Source organism: Myxocyprinus asiaticus, chromosome 8, assembly GCF_019703515.2.
Source record: "Myxocyprinus asiaticus isolate MX2 ecotype Aquarium Trade chromosome 8, UBuf_Myxa_2, whole genome shotgun sequence".
NCBI classification, from domain to species: Eukaryota; Metazoa; Chordata; class Actinopteri; order Cypriniformes; family Catostomidae; genus Myxocyprinus; species Myxocyprinus asiaticus.
Window position 1 is genome coordinate 7,204,419 of NC_059351.1, and position 20,987 is coordinate 7,225,405.

General features: G+C 38.4%; 1 protein-coding gene across 2 annotated transcripts in view; it reads right to left on the reverse strand.

The window, feature by feature from the left end:
* LOC127444526 (protocadherin Fat 1-like) overlaps window positions 1-20,987 on the reverse strand; it is a 142,242-nt gene that overhangs the window by 56,455 nt on the left and 64,800 nt on the right. Inside the window, exons 7-8 of one of the 2 annotated variants that reach the window (XM_051703929.1) lie at window positions 20,503-20,574; window positions 17,400-17,539 (exon numbers count right to left, since the gene is read on the reverse strand). In XM_051703929.1, the coding sequence (XP_051559889.1) occupies window positions 17,400-17,539; window positions 20,503-20,574 (212 nt within the window). The remainder of the gene's footprint in view (window positions 1-17,399; window positions 17,540-20,502; window positions 20,575-20,987) is intronic. The other variant, XM_051703928.1, reaches the window with a different exon arrangement.

The following is a 20,987-nucleotide window of genomic DNA, read 5'->3' on the forward strand; positions in this document are numbered from 1 at the left end:
ATGTAGAAAGATGAGGAACAGATGAGAAGCACAATATGAAATCGGAGCAAGAGAGAGGAATGCAAAACTATGTGAATGAGAGAATTTAAGTGTGAATTTGATACATATATACATCAGATGATCCCTATATGGGGTCTATTCCAGAAGCTAGCAGCCGTTTGGCCATATCTTTTGCCAATCTGATCACAGATGAGACATCATGCCAGTAAAACCAAGACATTCTAATTAATCAAGGAATTAGTTTTCTTGTCACTAAAACTGAACATTCTGCAGGGGAGAGTGTTTTTATACAAACTGCAGCAGTGCTCATTGCATCACATCATAACAAGTTGAACAATCTATCAATGTACGAATCAAACTCACTCAGACTGCCGACAGTTTCTTTTCCATGCAACAGAACAATGAAATCACTCACAGAAACTTCACATTTTCCTACGTCTTGCCTGGAATCAAAGCCACTATTTCACAGGTGACAGATGATGTGAGCTGTGCTCACGCACTGGTAGATGGTCCCGAAAGTTGTCCTAATTTGCATAAAGTTAAACAATTATCAACTTTCTGAAGTCGCTGGACACGACCACATCTAGTTGCCAATGGTCGCTGTTGTTCATGTCGCCGGAAGTCTCCAGCTCTCATTGAAAATGAATAAGATCAAGACGCTTGTGGCTTCAGAAAGTCGCTACATGTGTGAACAGGGTTTAACGCTTGACCTTTGTGGCCACCTCAATGCCTTGTTTGTCTCAGTTATGACATTATCGAATAATAGGCATGGACACACCTGAAAAACTCACACGACTGTATGCTTGTTATTCACTGGATATACAGCTTGTTATTAATTGGATAATCAGAAGTATCCTTTTCATGACATACAGGATAAATATTTTGCATGGGTAGGCCTACCTACAAAGAAACCCAAAATCTTGCTCAACATAAATGTACACACACCGTTCACTTTATTAGGAACACCAGTACACCTACTTATTCATGCAATTATATAATCAACCAATCATCTGGTGGCATTGCATAAAATCATGCAGATATGGGTCAGGAGCTTCAGTTAATGTTCACATCAACCATAAAAATGGGGAAAAATGTGATCTCAGTGATTTCGACCGTGGCATAATTGTTGGTGCCAGGTGGGCTGGTTTGAGTATTTCTGTAACTGCTGATCTCCTGGTATTTTCACACACAACAGTCTCTAGAGTTTACTCAGAATGGTGCAAAAAACAAAAAAAACATCCATTGAGTGGCAGTTCTGCAGACAGAAATGCCTTCTCAACGGAGAATGGCCAGACTGGTTCCAGCTGACAGAAAGGCTACGGTAACTCAGATAACCCCTCTGTACAATTGTGAGCAGAATAGCATCTCACAATGCACAACACATCAAACCTTGAGGCAATTGGGCTACAACAGCAGAAGACCATGTCGGGCACTTTATTTGGACCATAGTGTTCCGAATGAGTGCTCGTGAGTGTATATTAAACATCAGTTATGTTATGATTGGCTGTTTCTTTGTTGCGTGCCCCAGTATTTTCGCGTTCAGTGTGGACAGACAATTTACTTGTAGCTGGAATCTTGTTGCCTCTCACCTGGTTAGGACACAGTGTAATGATAATGTATAAATATCTGGGTTTATGGCATGTTTTTTATTTTATTTTTAGGTTTAGTTATCGCCTCTTCAAAAGATAAAGAAAAGTAATTGATGGATTCTTTTCTGCATATTTTTGCCCTCAAAAAAAGTTACAAATCACAAGAAGAAATGGGCACTGTTCATCAATACCCCACATGAGCCACATTTCCTTGTATGTGACAGGTCTTAGAGAAAATGACTTTGGCACACTAACAAACACACAGAGTTGCCACACATTCTCCCAGAAGGCCTAAAATAGGATTACACAAAGCGTACATTTTCCTCCCCCACTGCATTCTTTTATTCTTTTCCAAAATAATCATAATCTCATTGCCTGTCTGAAATGTGCTGCTTTTATAAAAATTGGGGTGAGAGAGAGAAAAAAGAAGCATAGAGATAAATGGCAAAAACAATTAAAATAGAGCATAGAGAAGGTCTGGCAAGCCCATGTGGAATACACATGACTTTGATTTAAACAAAGATATGCGCCTCTGCGAGGAGGAGAGAGCTAATCGCTTCAGGGGAGGGTCACTAGACACACAAAGGCAAACGCGAACACTGAATGCTGATTTGTGATTAAAAACATGCGTTTGATGAGTTGAAAGGGTAAACAATAGCATACAAATATATCACACACAATAAAAAGAAACCCCTTCCCATCATCTGTAATCTTCTTAAAGTTCTGTGTTAATGATAGCAAAACTGGAACATAACATAGTTGCAGATACTGTATAACCAACTCCTTAAGTCAAATTTGCTGCAATTGTCTTGGGCTATGAAAAACACTTGTGTTAGAAACATTGCATCCAAATACACGAATATACTCATTATTAGGTCAATGAAGAAATAAAAGGTGAAACCAGCATCAAACGGTTTGAATCAAAAGCACATTACCCATCCATCTTTCTCTTGATTTGTAAGCCAAGATGAAAGCTTGCAGACGTGCACTCTATATTGTTTCTTTAATGTTTTAAGTGCAAATATTTGCCTGAATTGTTCGTTTGGCCTAGTTTCCTCTCTAGCACCTGCCTGAGCATTTGCAGAGGTATTTGAGAGTGTTGATGGGTATAAACTGGATTTTTGTCATTGCTAATTAGCCAGCAAGCTGAAAACTCCTGTCAGAACGGTCTGATGCACCAAGGACGCCTGCAAAGGAAAAACAAACTTTGTCTTCCACAGTCTTGCACAGTTAGACTAGTATTGAGGCACCTGGCAACAGCATAAACAAAGCCTGGATTCTGAAATCTACAGTAGTTTTATTTACAGTTTATGTTAGCAGAACATGTTTGAGTCAAATTTCACTCCAAAATAAAAATAAAATGTATATATACAGTATATACAGTGTGTGTGTGTGTGTATATATATATATATATATATATATACACATACACGCACACACACACACACACACACACACACTACCGGTCAACATTTTTAAACACTTACTCATTCTTTATTATAATTTTTTTTCACATTTCAGAATAATAGTAAAGTTATCAAAACTATGGAATAACATAAATGGAACTATGGGAATTGTGTTGTGACTGAAGATGCTAAAATATAACACAGTTTTGATTTATTTGGGATTTTGTTTAAAGTAGTCACCCTTTGCCTAGAATTTGCAGACAAGTACTCTTGACATTTTCTCAACCAACTTCTTGAGGTATCACCCTGGGATGCTTTTTAAACAGTATTGAAGGTGTTCCCATCTATGTTGGGCACTTATTGGCTGTGTTTCTTTATTATTTGGTCCAAGTCATCAATTTCAAAAACTTTTTTTTTAATTAAGTTTTAGTTTAAGATTTTACAGATTTTTTGCATTGTGACATCATTCTCATGACAATTTAGCAAATTTTCCTTCCAAATTCTTATAACTGTCTCTAGAAAAACCTTTTTACTGTCATGGCATTTTTCCTTTACATTTTTTTAAATAGTTAAGTATTTATACATCATGTTAGCAAGTATTTATTGGAGAAAAAAAAATTATGCACAATAGTAATGAAAATTTGATTTTTTTTTTCATTTCAGTAATGAGAATTTGGAGGGAAAATGTCAATGAAAATATATTTAAGATTGCAAAATGGGGAGAGTACGGCGACGCCATGCGAAGGGCAGACGTGTGAGAGACAGCTCTGCGCACTCTGCTAATTTTTTTTAAATTATTTTCATGATATAATCTGGTAAAATTCGATACACCCAGTTACACATTTACTGTTTGAGGTAAACATGGCAAAGAAGTCAAAATCCTCAGGCTCTGGAGACATTAAAAGACACTTACGGGTTCAAGATGAAAGCCCAGACAGGCCTGTGGACCGGGGACTCGATTTGGATGGCGCGGCAGGAGAAGGAATCCAGCGTCAACTGTCCAACATGTCGGTGATGTTGACGAAGGTACTTGCGGACTTGGAGGATCTCGCTGTAATACGTCGATCGATTACGGCGATGGAAAAAAATTCTCTGAGCTAGTTACAAGAGTGACAGATGTTGAAAAACGAATCGATTTTTTGGAATCATCAGAGAGGGAATTAGCCGCTAATCTGCCCACGACCAAAGTTGACTTGGAACGTGTTCTTGAAAAGCTTGAAGATCTTGAGAATAGAAGCCACAGGAATAACATTCGAATTGTTGGAATTCCTGAGCATGAGGAGGGCAGAGATATGGTAAAATTCCTAGAGGAGCTTTTTCCGAGTCTGCTCAACATAACAGGCCACAAGCTGGAAATTGAGTGAGCTCACAGAGTCCCAGCTCACAGATCTGCTGAGGGAGGATGGCCCCGATCGATTCAGGCCAAATTTTTGAAATCATCCGATAAAGATCTCGTGTTGCGCCAGGTGAGGAGCAAAGGAAAGCTTTCTTGGAAGAATTACAATATTTTCTTGTTCCTGGACTTTGCGAACTCGACAAGAGAGAAACGCGATCGGTTTAGGGAATGCAAGAAACTCTTACATCAGCGGAAGATCACTTTTGCTCTGATGTTTCCAGCCAGATTGAGAATAAACACCAAGGACGGCAGCAAAGAATTTACATGTCCCAATCAGGCAATGCCTTTTACTGAAACAATGGGTGAGTAACCATTGGGTGTTTTTCTTGTGAGTGGATTGACTCACTGTACATACTCTGGCTTTCGGAGGAAGCTGGGCGCCATTTTTGTTTCCTTTTGCGTTGGCTCCGCCGAGTGGTTGGAGTTTTTGTTTTGTGGATTAACACTTTTCCTTAAAGAAACTTTTGCATTGACGGAAGATCACTTTTACAATGAACAGATGACCGCAAAATATCTACATGCCCACACAAAGGATTTATTTTATAAAGTTGGCGGACTGTGTAAATCATGGGATATACTATTATGCGGCCTCCGAGTGAATTGACTCTTGACCATCCGAGGAACCGGGATGTGTGTTTCGTTTGCTTTTGTGCTGGTTCCACCTAGCGGTTGGAGCTTGTTTTGTTAAATAACATTACTTCGGGACAGTTATGGATGAATCTGTCAGTTCCTTGTGCTTATGCCTCCTGTTGGCTGGAGTATGATTTGTGGAGTATTTTTGTGGACATTGGAATGATTATGTCATCTGCTGCACTCATCAGCTGGCTCACTGAAGATTCGTTTGTCTGTCCGAACGGCTTTATATCAGCTGGAATTTGTTTTGTGAAGGAACACACCTTCGAAACAGTTCTGTGAATGAGTCTACACATTCTTTGTGTTTATTCTGCCTATTGGCTGGGGTTTGTTTTACAAAATATTTGATGTTATGTAATTTTGCCTTACAAATTTGTGAGGCAAAATTGAGCAATCCGATGGCAAAGTTGTCGCGGGGGCTCTCGTAGGCGTACATGGACTCTTTGAGTTTAAAGGGACTGACACCGGTTGGTTGACACCGGAGATAATGCGCACATTTTTCTTTTTTTCTGTTTGGGGGAAGTTCGGGGTTTTATTGTTGCATTAATGCTGAAATTTGGTCTTCATAATTTTATCTTTGGCACACAATTTATTTTTTCTATTATATCAAAATGTCAAATGTTAATATGAGTGTACTATCTCTCTCCACGTGGAATGTGAATGGGTTGGGGCACCCCATAAAAAGAAGGAAGGTTATTTCTTTTCTTAAAAGTAAGAAATATGATATAGTGTTTCTTCAAGAAATGCATCTTTCCCCGCAGGAAGCTGAAAAATTTGGGAAGATATGGGGTGGACATGTTTTCTTTAGTGTTGGCTCAAGTAAGAGCAAGGGAGTCATTATATTGGTAAATAAACATTTACAATTCAAATGTCTCAAACAGTTTAATGATAAATTAGGAAGAGTCATTATTGTTTTAGCAGAAATTCAGGGGCAAAGTCTAATTTTGGCTAATATTTACGCACCTAACGCTGATGATCAGGGCTTTTTTATAGATCTTAAAGGGATGTTGCAAGCCGCAGGCACCCCTCATGATATAATTTTGGGAGGAGACTTTAATCTTTTGATGGATTCAGTCCTTGATCACAGTGAAGCAAAAGTGCGCAAGCCCCCTCGAGCAACATTGATGCTTCACAGGATGTGTAAAAATCTTGGTCTTACAGATATTTGGAGACTTTTGAACCCATCTGGTAGAGACTATAATTTTTTTTCATCAGTCCATAAAATGTATTCTAGAATAGATTTTTTTTTTTAATATCCAAATCCCTCATTTCATCTGTTGTTGATTGCTCAATTGGAAACATTTTAGTCTCAGATCACGCCCCTGGTGAGTTTAGAGGTGTTGCCACATATAGAGAAAAAGAAATCATATAGTTGGCGCCTTAATGTATCCCTTTTGCAAAATCCTGATTTCCAACAAATGTTAAAGACTGAAATCATTGTTTATATGGAGACCAACTGGTCCTTGGTATCCTCTGTGGGCGTGGCTTGGGAGGCACTTAAGGTGGTAATTAGGGGTCGGATCATACAGTATGCCTCATTCATCAAAAAATCCAAAGCACAAGAACTTGTGGAGTTGGAAGGAAATATTAAAAGTGCAGAGGCAGAGCTGAAGCGCCGTATGTCATCTGATGGCCTCAGAGAATTGACCCGATTGAAATACAGATATAACACTATTTTGTCGCAGAAAGTGGAGTTTTGGTTATTCAGGGCAAGACAGTCATACTTTGAGTCGGGGGAGAGAGAGAGTCTTTTTCTACCATTCCCTTAAATCTGTTAAATCTGCTGGTGGTGAAATTTTTACCTCAGCCATTGATATTAATAATCTTGACCTTTATGGTTCCACGTCTTCGTCTACTGATGAAGATATTAGAAACTTTGTGGAACCATTAGATCTTCCTAAACTGAAGACTGAGCAAAAAAACGCTCTTGATTCTGAGATTACCTTGGAGGAGCTTGACGAGGTAATTAAGTCCCTACCTACTGGCAAGGCTCCGGGGCCAGATGGTTTTACCGCTGAATTTTTTAGATCTTATGCTACAGAACTGGCTCCACTTTTGTTAGAAGTTTATACTGAATCATTAAAGAATGGAAAGCTTCCACCAACCATGACACAAGCCCGGATCAGTCTGATTCTTAAAAAGGACAAAGATCCAAGTGAGTGTAAAAGTTACCATCCAATCTCCTTGATCCATCTAGATGTAAAAATTTTGTCAAAAATTTTGGCTAACCGATTAAGTAAGGTTATGACATCTCTTATACATATAGATCAGGTAGGGTTTATTCGGGGCCGCAGCTCTTCTGATAACATCAGGCGTCTCATCAATATCATGTGGTCAGTAGCGAATGATCAGTCTCCGGTCGCTGCCATCTCACTTGACGCTGAAAAGGCGTTTGATATGGTAGAATGGGATTATCTTTTTAAGATTTTGGAAATGTATGGGTTCGGGAGTATATTTATTGGTTGGATTAAGTTACTTTATAAACACCCTGTAGCAGCAGTACAAACAAATGGATTAATTTCAGGTTATATAGGGGCACTCGGCAGGGTTGCCCTCTTTCCCCATTATTGTTCTGTCCCTGGAACCATTAGCAGCCGTGATAAGAAAGGAGGATGATTTTCCAGGGGTGATTGCGGGAGGTGTGGCACATAAGCTTCTGCTTTACACAGATGATATTTTATTATTTGTCTCCGACCCCATTAGATCTATGCCTTGCCTCCACAGAATTATTAATTCCTTTTCCAAGTTATAATATATTATATCAGGATATAAAGTAAATTGGTCTAAATCCGAAGCTTTGGCTTTGACAACATACTGTCCAGTAATGGCTTTCCAGCCGGGCGCCTTCCGGTGGCCCAAACAGGGCATTAAGTATCTGGGAATTTTATTCTCAGCAAATTTGTCTGATTTAGTCAGAGTTAATTTTGATCCCTTAATAAAAAGGTTTTCGAATGTTGTGGACAGGTGGGCTTCATTACACTTATCGATGATTGGGAAGGTTAATGTAATTAAAATGAATTGTATTCCAAAATTCAACTACCTGTTACAATCTCTCCCTATAGATGTCCTCCGCTCTTATTTCAAGCAATTTGATAGCATAGCGAAGCCCTTCATTTGGAATGGTAAGTGTGCCAGGTTAAATTTCAATAAGTTACATAGACCGATTGACAAAGGTGGGTTAGGCCTACCCAAGATATTGTTTTATTATTATGCATTCGGTCTCAGACATTTGGCTCATTGGTCTCTTCCACCTGAGAGAGCCCCTCCCTGGTTTCTTATTGAACAAGAAGTTCTTGCCCCTATTTCGCCATTGCAAAGCCTTTCGATCAAACTAACCGGAGAAGTTAAGTCATAACCCGTTATTTCGCATTTGCACGTGGTTTGGACTAAAATGTCCAGAGTGTTTAATTCAGACATTTATTTAAATGTTGCCTCAAGCATATGGCTGAAACCTAAATTACATATTATTAAGTCCCCTTTCTGTTGGTCAGAGTGGATTGGGAGGGGGGTTACTACACTCGGTGACCTATATGAGAGTGGAGTACTGAGATCTTTTGATAATTTGGTTCAACATTGTAAGATTCCTAGATCCCAGTTCTTTAGGTTTTTACAGCTGCGCCACCTGCTCTGTACTGATTTTGGGAGTGGTGTACACCCCCCTAAAGCGGCAGATACTTTGGAAATGGTGATTACTGCTTATGGGAAAGGTCATGAAGCTTCTGTGTATTACTCCCTGTTAATTCAGAGTCTGGGGGATGGAGCTTCGTCTTCTCTCAAGAGATTATGGGAGAAAGATTTAAACTTGGTATTGGAGGAGGGAGAGTGGGCTAGGATCCTAAAAAGCATCAGGTCTGCATCTAGAGATGCAAGGTCCGTCTGATGCAAATTAAGCATCGGTTTGCATCGGTTCTACTGGACCCCCTCTAGATTGTATAGGCTTGGTCTTAAAGACTCACCCACCTGCTGGTGATGCCAGTCAGAAGACGGGGACACAACCCATGTTTTTTGGGGTTGTATTAAGATTCAGGAATTTTGGTTGAGGATCCAGCGTTTTGTGTGTGACGTACTGGACACTCAGTTTTCATTTTGCCCCAGATTTTGTATTTTGGGTAATGGAGGGGTCCTGAATATAGGAGATAAATATATGAAAAGCTGGGTCCTAACCAGCGTGATGATTGGCAGACAGCTAATCCTTAGGGATTGGAAGTCAACTGATGCACCCTCATTTCGTGAGTGGGGCACCGAGTTGGGTAAAGTGGCAGCTTTCGAGGAGATGACTTCCAGACGACTGGGAAACCTGTCGAGTTATGGCAGAAAATGGGGCAGTTATTTGTCTCATTTGGAGAGGTCCTAGTGTGGGGCAGTGGAGGGAGATAAAAAAAAATTTTTTATCATCATATTAATCAAAATTTTAACATTTATTTTGGTCTGTCTTGGAATCAATAAAAAATGTTAATACAAATTTTTTTTAAAAAGATTGCAAAATGGGCTTCATTTTCCTTGAAACACCTTCGGCAGTGATTACAGCCTCAAGTATTTTTGGTTATGATGCGACAAGCTTTGCACACCTGGATTTGGGGATTTTCTGCCATTTTTCTCTGCAGATCCTCTCAAGTTCTGTCAGGCTGGATGGGGACCGTCGGTGGACAGCCATTTTCAGGTCTCTCCAGTGATGTTCGATTGGGTTCAAGTCCAGGCTCTGGCTGGGCCACTCGAGAACATTCACAGAGTTGTTCCTAAGCCACTCTTGCATTGTCTTGGCTGTGTGCTTAAGGTCATTGTCCTGTTGGAAGGTGAACCTTCTGCCCAGACTGAGGTCCTGAGTGCTCTGCATCAGGTTTTCATTAAGGATATCTCTGTATTTTGCTGCATTCAGCTTTCCGTTTAACCCTGAACAGTCCCCCAGTTCCTGCCACTGAAAAACACCCCCACAGCATGATGCTACCACCACCATGCTTCAACGTTGGGATGGTATTGCGCAGGTGATGAGCGGTGCTTGGTTTCCTCCAGAAAACATGCTTGGAATTGATGCCAAACAGTTCAATCTTCGTTTCATCAGACCAGAGAATCTGGTTTTTCCACAGTCTGAGAGTCCTTAAGTGCTTTTTTTTGCAAATTCCAAGCAAGCTTTTATGTGTCTTGCACTGAGGAGAGGCTTCCGTCTGGTCACTCTGCCATAAAGCCCAGATCAGTGGAGTGTTGCAGTGATGGTTGTGCTTCTGCAAGTTTCTCCCATCTCCACACATGATCTCTGGAGCTCAACCAGAGTGACCATCGGGTTCTTGATCACCTCTATTACCAAGGCCCTTCTCCCCCGATTGCTCAGTTTGGCCGGGCGGCCAGTTCTAGGAAGAGTCCTGGTTGTTCCAAACTTTTTCACTTTAAGAATTATGGAGGCCACTGTGCTCTTGGGAACTTTCAATGCATTCGAAATTTTTTTGTTGCTTTCCCCAGATCTGTGCCTTGACACAATCCTGTCTCTTGAGCTCTACAGGCAGTTCCTTTGACCTCATTGCTTGGTTTTTGCTCTGATATGCATTTTCAGCTGTGAGACCTTATATAGACAAGTGTGTGCCTTTCCAAATCATGTCCAATCAATAGAATTTGCCACAGGTGGACTCCAGTCAAAGTGTAGAAACATCTCAAAGATGATCCAGAGAAATGGGATGCACCTGAGCTAAATTTCAAGTGTCATAGCAAAGGGTCTGAATACTTATGTCAATGTGATATTTCAGTTTTTTATTTTTAATAAATTTGCAAAAAGTGTTTTTTGCTTTAACATTATGGGGTATGGAGTGTAGACTGATGTGAAAAAAAATATTTAAAGCATTTTGGCATAAGCTGCAACATAACAAAATGTGAAAACATTAAGGGGTCTGAATACTTTCTGAATGCACTGTATATATAGTGCTGGGTTGATTACACTGACTACAAATGACTTGACTTAAATTGTAGTCAGTAACGTAATCTCTTGGACCTTGAATCTCTTGGATGTTTAAAGTAATCTAATCTGATTGCTTTTGGAATACTTTTGGATTACTCCTGACCTAATTCTTTTTTATTTGATTTCACATGCATTTGAGTAGCATTAGCTTGTAATGGAAGTCTACATTCCCGCAGAACTACTGCAGGACCTGATTAGATTTCTTCCGAGTTGAAGACAGCAGTGGACGGTACTTTCATGAGATGTGGACGGGAGCAGGCGGTCATAGAAGAGACTGAAAAATTTGATGTGGACGCAAATAATGTGAATTAATTAATGCAAAAACAATAGTAATTGATTTATTTTACAACTAATTTATTTTTTACACCAATAAACAGAAAATATGACAGCAATGATAGCAATAACAGAAAAAAATTAAAAGTTCTTTGTGTACACTTGTCTATTTGTATGGCTTTTGAGGAAAACAAGTGCGGTTGGGAAAAATCATTGTGGGCAGAGAGTGGGTGAACATGGAATAAAATTCAGCTGGAGTGTTCAGGTGCAGGATAGCAACTTGCAGGAGCAGGATGGAAAAAACAGTCCCGCGCAGTCCTCAAGCTTGTACCAATTTTACAAAAAACTGTAAAAAATGATTAAATGGATCAAAATATGAGAATTGATTTGCTTGTGTGTGTGTTTACTCGCTATTTGTCTGTTTCTGAGTAAAATAAAGTTCTAACTCTGGCAATTTTGCCATTATAAATGCCATCAATGTGTGTTAATAGATCAGACCAGTTATATTTGTGGATCAACATCACAGAAGCCTCAAAGGTTTTAGCAAAAGTGCATCCATGTACATGTTTGAAGCCGTGGCTTTTATCAGATCTGTATGTGCAATTCCAACCCCACACCACCAGCATTCAAAAACATTTAAAAAGACTTATCAAATGTATATCAGTTGTAGGCTGATATATGTGTGTGTGTATGTGTGTGTGTGTGTGTGTGTGTGTGTGTGTGTGTGTGTGTGCTTGTGTGTGTGAAATATATATGACCCAGACATGTTTCCATGCGCTTTACCAAAAAGGACATATTGCATAATCAGATTTATATGAACATTTTTATAAGTCTAAAAATTGACTAAAAGCAGTTCAGCTGGTGAAATTGACACTAGTCATGTGGCCCCTGATCTAGAGCCAGCTCCCATTAAACCCTCAATCATTATGGGCCAACAAATACAGCTGAACTGTATGAATATTACCACATCCTAGCATTATAAACCCAACACAAAGGGGCTAAAGCCTGAGAAAATACGAGCACAGGTCCACCCAAAGCAAGATGCAGGGCACTGAAGTCTGCAAACTGTGCCCTGTGAGTGTGACGACTGTAACTGATTCGAGCTGAAGGGTCTGAGGGCCCAACAATGGCTTCAGATTAAGCAGGGCCGATTGAGAGACGCTTTGAAGAGCTGGAGGGACTCTCTGCCACTGCCTTTGTGTTTGGAAATTTCTTCAAAAAGAGAGAGAGAGAGAGAGAGGGAGACAGAGTGAGTTGGACAGGGGGCTTCAGTTCAGAGGATATTTGTGCAGTTAATTTTGCGTACAAGAATGTATGTATGTGTGCGCTGTGGTAACATTGGCTGCAGTGGTCTGCTTGATCACAAGAGGGTTCCGACAATGTTGCCTAAACATATCCTGGAAGAGGGCTGGGGGGCTTCTGCAGCCAGTCACAATAAGGGCTCTGTTTGCCCCTCAACCAGAGAGCGCCAGTCTTCAGTGACCGCTTAAGGACCATATGTAAAGATTTACTCACACTTGAAAAATAAATCAGTACAAGCATAAACTGTGTGACCAGTTTACAAGTGAAATAAAAGATGTACTGTGAGAAATGCAAAAGTCAAAGTAAATGAATGACTCTGAAAACCTCCAGAATCAACTTCATAATTCACACTATCAAAAGGTGTGGTTAACACTCTCACAAGATAAATATATAATTGAATTAAGGAGAGAGAGCAAGACTGTCAGATGAAGTGAAAAAAAAAAAGAAATGAAAGAGCAGCGAGCCAGACAGCTTCATTCTCCTCACACGCTCCAGGAATGAGAGAATGGAAGATTCCAGGAACCTCGGCCAGAAACTCTCCATCCGCCAGGCCAAGGAATGTCTGCCAGCATGTTTTGACGCGTGGTATTTGAAGAACATTCAGGGAACCTTCAGACAGCATTAAAATTGTCTGTAATAGCTGACCTGAATCTAATCAAAGCCATGGTCCAAAGCCTGGAATTTCAAACCCTACTCCCAGAACAGCTCATGACCCATATGGAATCTGTACTCGCAGAACTCTGCAGAAAGCTCTGCAGATTTTCACAGAATTCGAACGCCCCAACACCCTTACAAGTTCATTTATTAAATACTTTGGTTAATTGATTATGTGGTCAACAACCTATAAGAGTGTGGTATTCTCAGCTCCACCTATGTCCAAAGCCTGCAAACCCTCAGAAATGTCTCCTTAACATCATAAGTAACTCTAGTTATTCTGCTAAAATCATTGCACAACATGTATTCACTCTCGTCATACCAAACCCAAATGACATTTTTTCATCTGCGGATCAAAAATGGAAATAATTTAAAGGGTTAGTTCATCCAAAAATGAAAATTCTCTTATCACTTACGGTCCATGTACCTTCGGATAATTAGTTTTCTCGCTCTTGTCTTCAAAAACGGAATAACCAATAAACAGTTCATTTATCACTAGGGTTGCAACGGTATGAGATTTTCACGGTACGATAACCATCTCAGAAAATATCACGGTTTCACAGTATACAGTATTATACAGTTACTATTATCAGTTACAATGACCCTTAAAGGAGTGAGCAAACACTTTATTACAATTGAAACTTGAAACCATTTTTTAAATTGATGGGTAAAAAAAGTCTCCCTTTTGAAAATAAATAGAATAAATAAGAAAGCTAACAGAATTATAATAAGCCAAATTATAAACATGATAAAAAAAATAGCATGTAACTATAACATGCTATATAACTAAAACATGTTAGTTTACATGTTAGCATAGCATGTTAAATGAACTAAAAGCTCACACAGCTGATGTTATAAGTAAAGTAATGTCCTATGATTATTAACAATTGACATATACTGTAGGTGTGTGATAGCGCAGCCAGATTGCTCCTGTCTGTACATTTAACTCAGTGGTTCTCAACTGGTTTTGCTTCAGGACCCAGATTTTACATTGGAAATCAAGTGGCGACTCACCATAGTAAAAACGTAACCTATATTTAATGTATCCTGGGTCGCATTTCCTTTTATGTTGCATAGTTTTGTTCATGGTTTTCAAGTACAAGGACATTATTTTTGTTGTTGACGTCAACAACAAAAGCGACAGGAAGTTTTCTCTCCCCCCTTTTAAAAATTGAAGAGCATATTTACTTGTATGAGCCCATTATTATCCCATTTGTTTCCTAATTTCAAACATAATTCAAACAGAACATACATATTACACAGGAGGAAAGGCTTCTACCTTTAGATTATTTCATATGAAACTATAACATTTTGTCAAAATATAACAGTTACTTTTACTCATGTAAAATCGTGAAACAATTTTGTAAAGGTGATGATGTATAATGAAAAAAAATTTGCGCATAGCACAGTGTTGCTCTTTTCCTCCTCAGTGCTGTTTGGCATGTCAGGGCTGCCTACTGTTTGAGAGGTTTGACTTGACTTCCTCCGTAATGCTTTAAACTAGAAAAGTCTCACTAGAATTGAAATTGGTCACATCAGTTTTGAGGTCTGCACTCCGCAATATCGAGGGAAGCCCGGTTGTTGCACGCACGCACCAGAGAGCAGTGTATATCATGATCACGAGCTGGTTCCGTTACACTCGTAGAAAGTGCAGATGAGAAGCCTTTAGCTGATTGCGAGATTATCATTAAATCTGCCTCGGCAGTCCTAAATAGGCTATCACTTGGGCGGCCACCGAAATATCTTCAATGGGAGAACCATGTCATTGTTCTATCCCTGCTGTCCGCAACCCAGTCCGTACAGACCTGCGACCCACTTTTGGGTCGCGACCCACCAGTTGAGAAACACTGCTTTAACTCACACACTCACTCACTTATGTCAGATCCCCTCGCTTCTCTCTGACATTTTCTCCACTGCATGTGTGTGTGTGGGGCAAGTTGACGAGTCTGACAAGCAGACGAGGAGGAAAGGAGATGCGCACACGCAGGTGAGATTCTCCGTCCGGTTGCATTTATTTTCTCAATACCGTAGATAAGCAAATGTACATGGTATGATAACCGTCAATTTTCATACTGTGGTATACCGCTGCAACCCTATTTATCACATTCCCGTTATCTCTCTTTATCACATCACAACAATTTATGTTGTATCTGCTCATATTTCAATTTAAAAAGAAATGGCCAAATACGAGAACACGAATTTTTCATTTGTGCATATAAACTGAGATTACATTACATCATCTGTTCTTCCTCAACCCCGTTCATAGAAAATAAGAGTTCACCAAGTTCAAGTTTGCTGATGTTTGTTTTTGCAGATAGATTCTTATAATTTTAACGAACAGTAATATTTCTCAGAAAAACTTCTAATTGCTGCATGTTTATTGTAATCTCATCAAGCAATGGACACCTGGATATGACAACCATTGAACTCACCAACTCGCTTTTGACACCATGGGATGGAGTGGCAGTGCTTTTTTATTTTTAAAAGGAAAATTATGAATTGGGATGCTGTGCACAGGCCTAACTGTGACTAAATAGATTTTATCATCTGGTCATTATTGTTGTTATTATAATGATAATTAAATCAAGCCTCGCAGGACATTGTCATGGTTTTGAGAAGTATAAAGGACACAGAAGGACCATGTGATTTTTTGAGGGTAGGGTCTCAGCCCTCATTGTTCGTGTAGCCTATTGTATTATTATTTATTTTAGTCTCCATTTTGATTTTTCATTTGTAGTTACACCTTTGGCTTTCCAGTCTTTATTTGGCAAGTGTCAAATTCATTGTCGGAGTGTGAGTCACACACAGTTCTTTACTTACCGCCTATTCGAGGCCCGCTCGCCATTCCATTGAATTGATTAAATAAAATGCAACCAAACGCACCCTGTTCCTGATTTACTTTCGCTGACATGCAGTTGCATTTTGCTTGGTTTATAAAAAAATAAACAAATAATAATAATAATGATAATAATAATCATTAGACTTATCTATTTGAACCTGAAAACGGCCCCCTCATACTCAGTAATTTATCATCTGTTTTACTCAAAGTTTTGTATCAAAAGGGTAAATGTAATACACCAAAAGTGTATTAAAAGTGTTGCCCGTTAATCCAACCAGGTCTTAGAGAATCGCGTTGCTATAGGCTACATCAAGCCAAAAATCCAAGGCACTCACATGAAGTATAGGCTTAATATTAATAAGGCCGGCTATTATAATGGGGTAATAATATTAAAAGTAATACAACTGAGGATAGTCTACAATTGACTGAAACGTTTGCTATATTCATAAATTTTTATTTTTATTTTTTTTGCACGTTTGTACACTTTTGTTATTGTATACGGTACATCTTCAGTAAAATATTTTCCTCTCAGTGGATCTTGTACTTTTTTTGTAACCTCAACGGCCTAGTGTGCGGATTCTACAAACACAAACACTTGCATACTGCTGCTGACCGGAAACTATGACTTATAGTTAAAAAGTACATAAAATCCTTTTCACACCAAAAGTGATCGTGTCGCTTTAGAAGACATTAATTTAAACACTGGAGTCCTATGGATGATGTTTATGCTGACTGTCTGTCATTTTTGAAGCTTCAAAGGTCTGATCACCATCCACTTGCATTTTAAGGACCTACAGAGCTGAGATATTCTTCTATTTTTCTTCAAATGTGTTCTGCTGAAGAAAGAAAGTCAAACACACCTGCGATATCATGTGTAAATAATCAGAGAATTACATTTCTGGGTGAACTATCCCTTTAATGAATGTCCTGTTGGCTGAATTTATTACAATGGCATTACATAGTAACTCACTTTAACTTTAATTAAAGCAGCCTGTAGTAGTCCATGTGACTTGTGCGTCACATTCTAAGTCTTCTGAAGGCATTCGATAACTTAATATGATGAACAAACAATAATTTTAGCTTTTATTGGGATGACATCTGGTACTTACAGTGCAAACATAACCAAAAAAGGAAACTCGATGAGGAAACATTGTAATGCTTGGGATGTATGGTTCCTTTCAATTTAATGCATGCTTTTCCTTCCTTGCCACAGGCAAAACATACATGTGAAGACACAAAGATGCACAAAAACTTATCTGAGCCTGTCTTGTCCCTCATAGAGATTACAAAACAGAAGCCTAGGCCTCTAAGGTAAACGCACAATGCTTTGCTTCGATAAACACTTCATTAGCAATTCAATTACCTGCGTGCTGACAGATCTGGTGCCATCTGTTGCGTCCACCGTCAGGTTGTAATGGGATTTCTGCTCTGCGTCCAGCGCTTGGGCCACAATCACCGTCCCACTCGCTTTCCCCACCTCAAATCGACTGTCAGAATTACCACCTGTTGAGAGGAGGTTTTCACCACAACCAAAATGGACAGGAAATTAGACGGCCATCATCACAAGTAAGGCAGTCGAGGACAGGGAAAGACAGAACTGCACAGGTGGCCAGAAATCAGATTGTCAGGTTTGTGGTTTAGAGGCAACTGCTTCACACTTTTGATGCATGCCACAATAATGAAAAGTCTGAGTGCTATAATATGAGCGAGAAGAAACAGCATGTTGAAACACTAAGAATAACCTAGCCTTAGCAGAGCTGTTTTGGAACCGACACATTGAAAAACGAACACTCCGTTAATCAGCTATTGAGTGTTCAGTCTATTGAGTTGCATCAGTTCCAAACTCTATTGAAAGCAGGGACTAAAAATTTTTTTTTTTCATTTCGGTTCCATCTGAGCAAAAACAGTATTTTTTTGTTCCAGTTCAGAAGTTCCGCAGCCTTCTTTACAAATGGTAACTGGTTAGAACAACATAAAAGAACAGTTAATAACATTCTTTTTAAAATGACAGTGTTCTGTGCTAAGGGGTGGGAGAAATGCCAGTTGCATTGTTTCCAAATCTCTCAAGAGAAACAAGCAACCAGGTCTGGAAAAACAAGCCCAAAATAAGCCACTTGCCCCACCATAATAAGTGAAAATAAGCTATTAGATTTTTTCCAGTGTGGTGAATTTATCAGCATAGAAATCATAACATGCATATAGTTAATTCAAGTATAATTTTTATTACAGATCTGCTTCTCAGTCAAAACCCAGCAGCATCAAATCTGTATGAATGCATCATATCTAACAATAATTCAGTGAAGACTTGGAGTTGTTTGGAGAAAACAACTGAGAAATGTACTTTTTACCTCTAATAATGTTTTCCTTGTATCTGGATTGGCTGTGTATGTACTTTATATGTAGTAATAATACAAAGTTGTTAAAAAGGTCTTCATTCACAGAATCTGACATCCACAATGGGCAATTAGGCAAAGAAATGTGTGATGCAGCAGTTTTCTTTAGGATCAAAGCACATGTTTCATTTTTTCTTGCAACATGAATTGGTGTAATTGAAGAAAAATGTACTGTGATAAACCCTTTGGCCTTTGGTTTCATGAAAAAATTATCAGAACGAAATTAACCGGTTATAACCAGTTACCAGCATTTTAAAATAAAATGTTCACGCTGGAACAACTGAACGTTCTGCAAATAATTTCATTCGATTTCGGTTTTCGTTTTTTGAACCATTTTTAGTCCCTGATTGAAAGCTCTGAATTTTGAGTAAATACTGTTTAACAAATTGTGTAAATGTAAAGGTACAGTGTGTAATCCTGCACCATGAGCAGCATCTGAACAGAACTGCAAAAATTATTGCTTCTAAACAGGTTTCCCAAACACTACCCCATCTTCCGTTGTTCAGACAAACTCGTGGTGCCGCTCAAACTTAAGGCATTGGTTGAGCTAACATTGCTATATCAGACTGCTCAAATAAATAGATTGCAATTATGTTTTCTGCCACTAGTGGCACAGTGAAGTACAAACTTTACCTTTGATTTTATCAATTTTCTATTAATCTTATTTGTGATCACAATTTTTATTACATCAATATATAGATTATTCTGCTCTCCTGATCTTATCACCAATTAAAGAAAAAAATTAAAACAATATTGCTCAACCACTATAAGTAATTTTTTTTAAGGCCAATAATAAATCAATTCTGATTTATATATATATATATATATATATATATATATATATATATATATATATATATATATATATATATACATATATATATATATATATATATATATATATATACACACACACAGTACTGTGCAAAAGTCTTAGGCACATAAGATGTTTCACACAAACATTTGTCTTAAGATGGTTTTTTATATCTTCAGCTTTAGTGTGTCAAAAGGAAATATAAATTTTAGACTCCCAAATATTTCATTTGCAAATAGAATAGAATAGAAGAACGGGGAGCCCTGCAACAGATGCCATGGCCCCCACAGTACTGTATGTGTGTGTGTGTGTGTGTATATATATATATATATATTATGCACTACCGGTCAAAAGTTTAGGGTCACTTACTCATTCTTTATTATAATTTTTTTTCACATTAAAGGATAATACTAAAGTCATCAAAACTATGGAAGAACAGAAATGGAACTATGGGAATTATGTTGTGACTAAAAACATTCCAAAATAAATCAAAACTGTGTTATATTTTAGCATCTTCAAAGTAGCCACCCTTTGCATAGAATTTGCAGGAACATACTCTAGACATTTTCTCAACCAACTTCTTGAGGTATCACCCTGGGATGCTTTTTAAACAGTATTGAAGGAGTTCCCATCTATGCTGGGCACTTATTAGCTGCTTTTCTTAATTATTCTGTCCAAGTCATCCATTTCAAAAACTTTTTTGTTTTTTTTTAAATAACATTATAGTTTTATAATGAAATAAATTGATATGGTGGCACAATTATATTTTTGTCTACAAAACTAATTTCAAACATTTAAGCATACGCCTTCAGATCAAAAGATTTTTAAGATCATGAGAAACATTTTAGTCAAGTGACCCCAAACCTTTGAACGGTAGTGTATATTTACTATATGACCAACATACATCAACAATAATGAAAACACTATACATGAAAGAACATGAGGCTTCCAAATGAATGGGGCTTCCATATAAATAAAGTGCTTAGGCTGGCGAGGAAAAAGCTACTCTTCATATAAGGACTAGATGGAAGACACTCCAAAAGGATGGAGAGAGTCAAATAAAGAATATAAATGTAACTCTTTCGTTACCAGCTCATAATCACTTTGTGAAAAGAATGATCACTTTGGGGAAAATGTGGGCAACCGAAACAGTCACAACATCACAACGGCACGAGACAAAACAAATATTGTACAAAAAGCACTTGACAGATCTCGTAATTGCCATGTGCAGTACAAATTAGGAGATCTGCAGCAGATACCTTCTGCAGTGCAGTTCAAGTCGCAAGCCATCTGAACGATGTAAAACAGCTCTTTAGTCGCTATGTCCTCTTCTATAGCCAAGAAGAGGAGCAAGGAGACAAGTAAGAGAAGGAAAACAAAGAGGACAGAGAAGGCCAAAACATTCCGAAATAAAGAGAGAAAACAAGAGAGGAAGTAGAAAAGAGAGAAAGCAAAAGTTGTCAGTGATAGATTGGTTAAAAGATAAAGGGACAGGAAGAGGATGCAAACTATTAAGTTGTATTTTGACAGTTCTATCGAGGAGATAAAATCAACAGAAAATTGGTTATTTCATGCAAAGATACTTCCACTACAGAGACTCATTAGGGGATTTAATTAACATTTCTGTTTGTTATGTGCTTACTGTATGTTAAAGGCCCTATTTGAAAAAAAGCTTATGCATTTAAAGGCTATCAAACTGATACACATAAGCACGCAGATATGTAAACTTTCACATTATACGTCC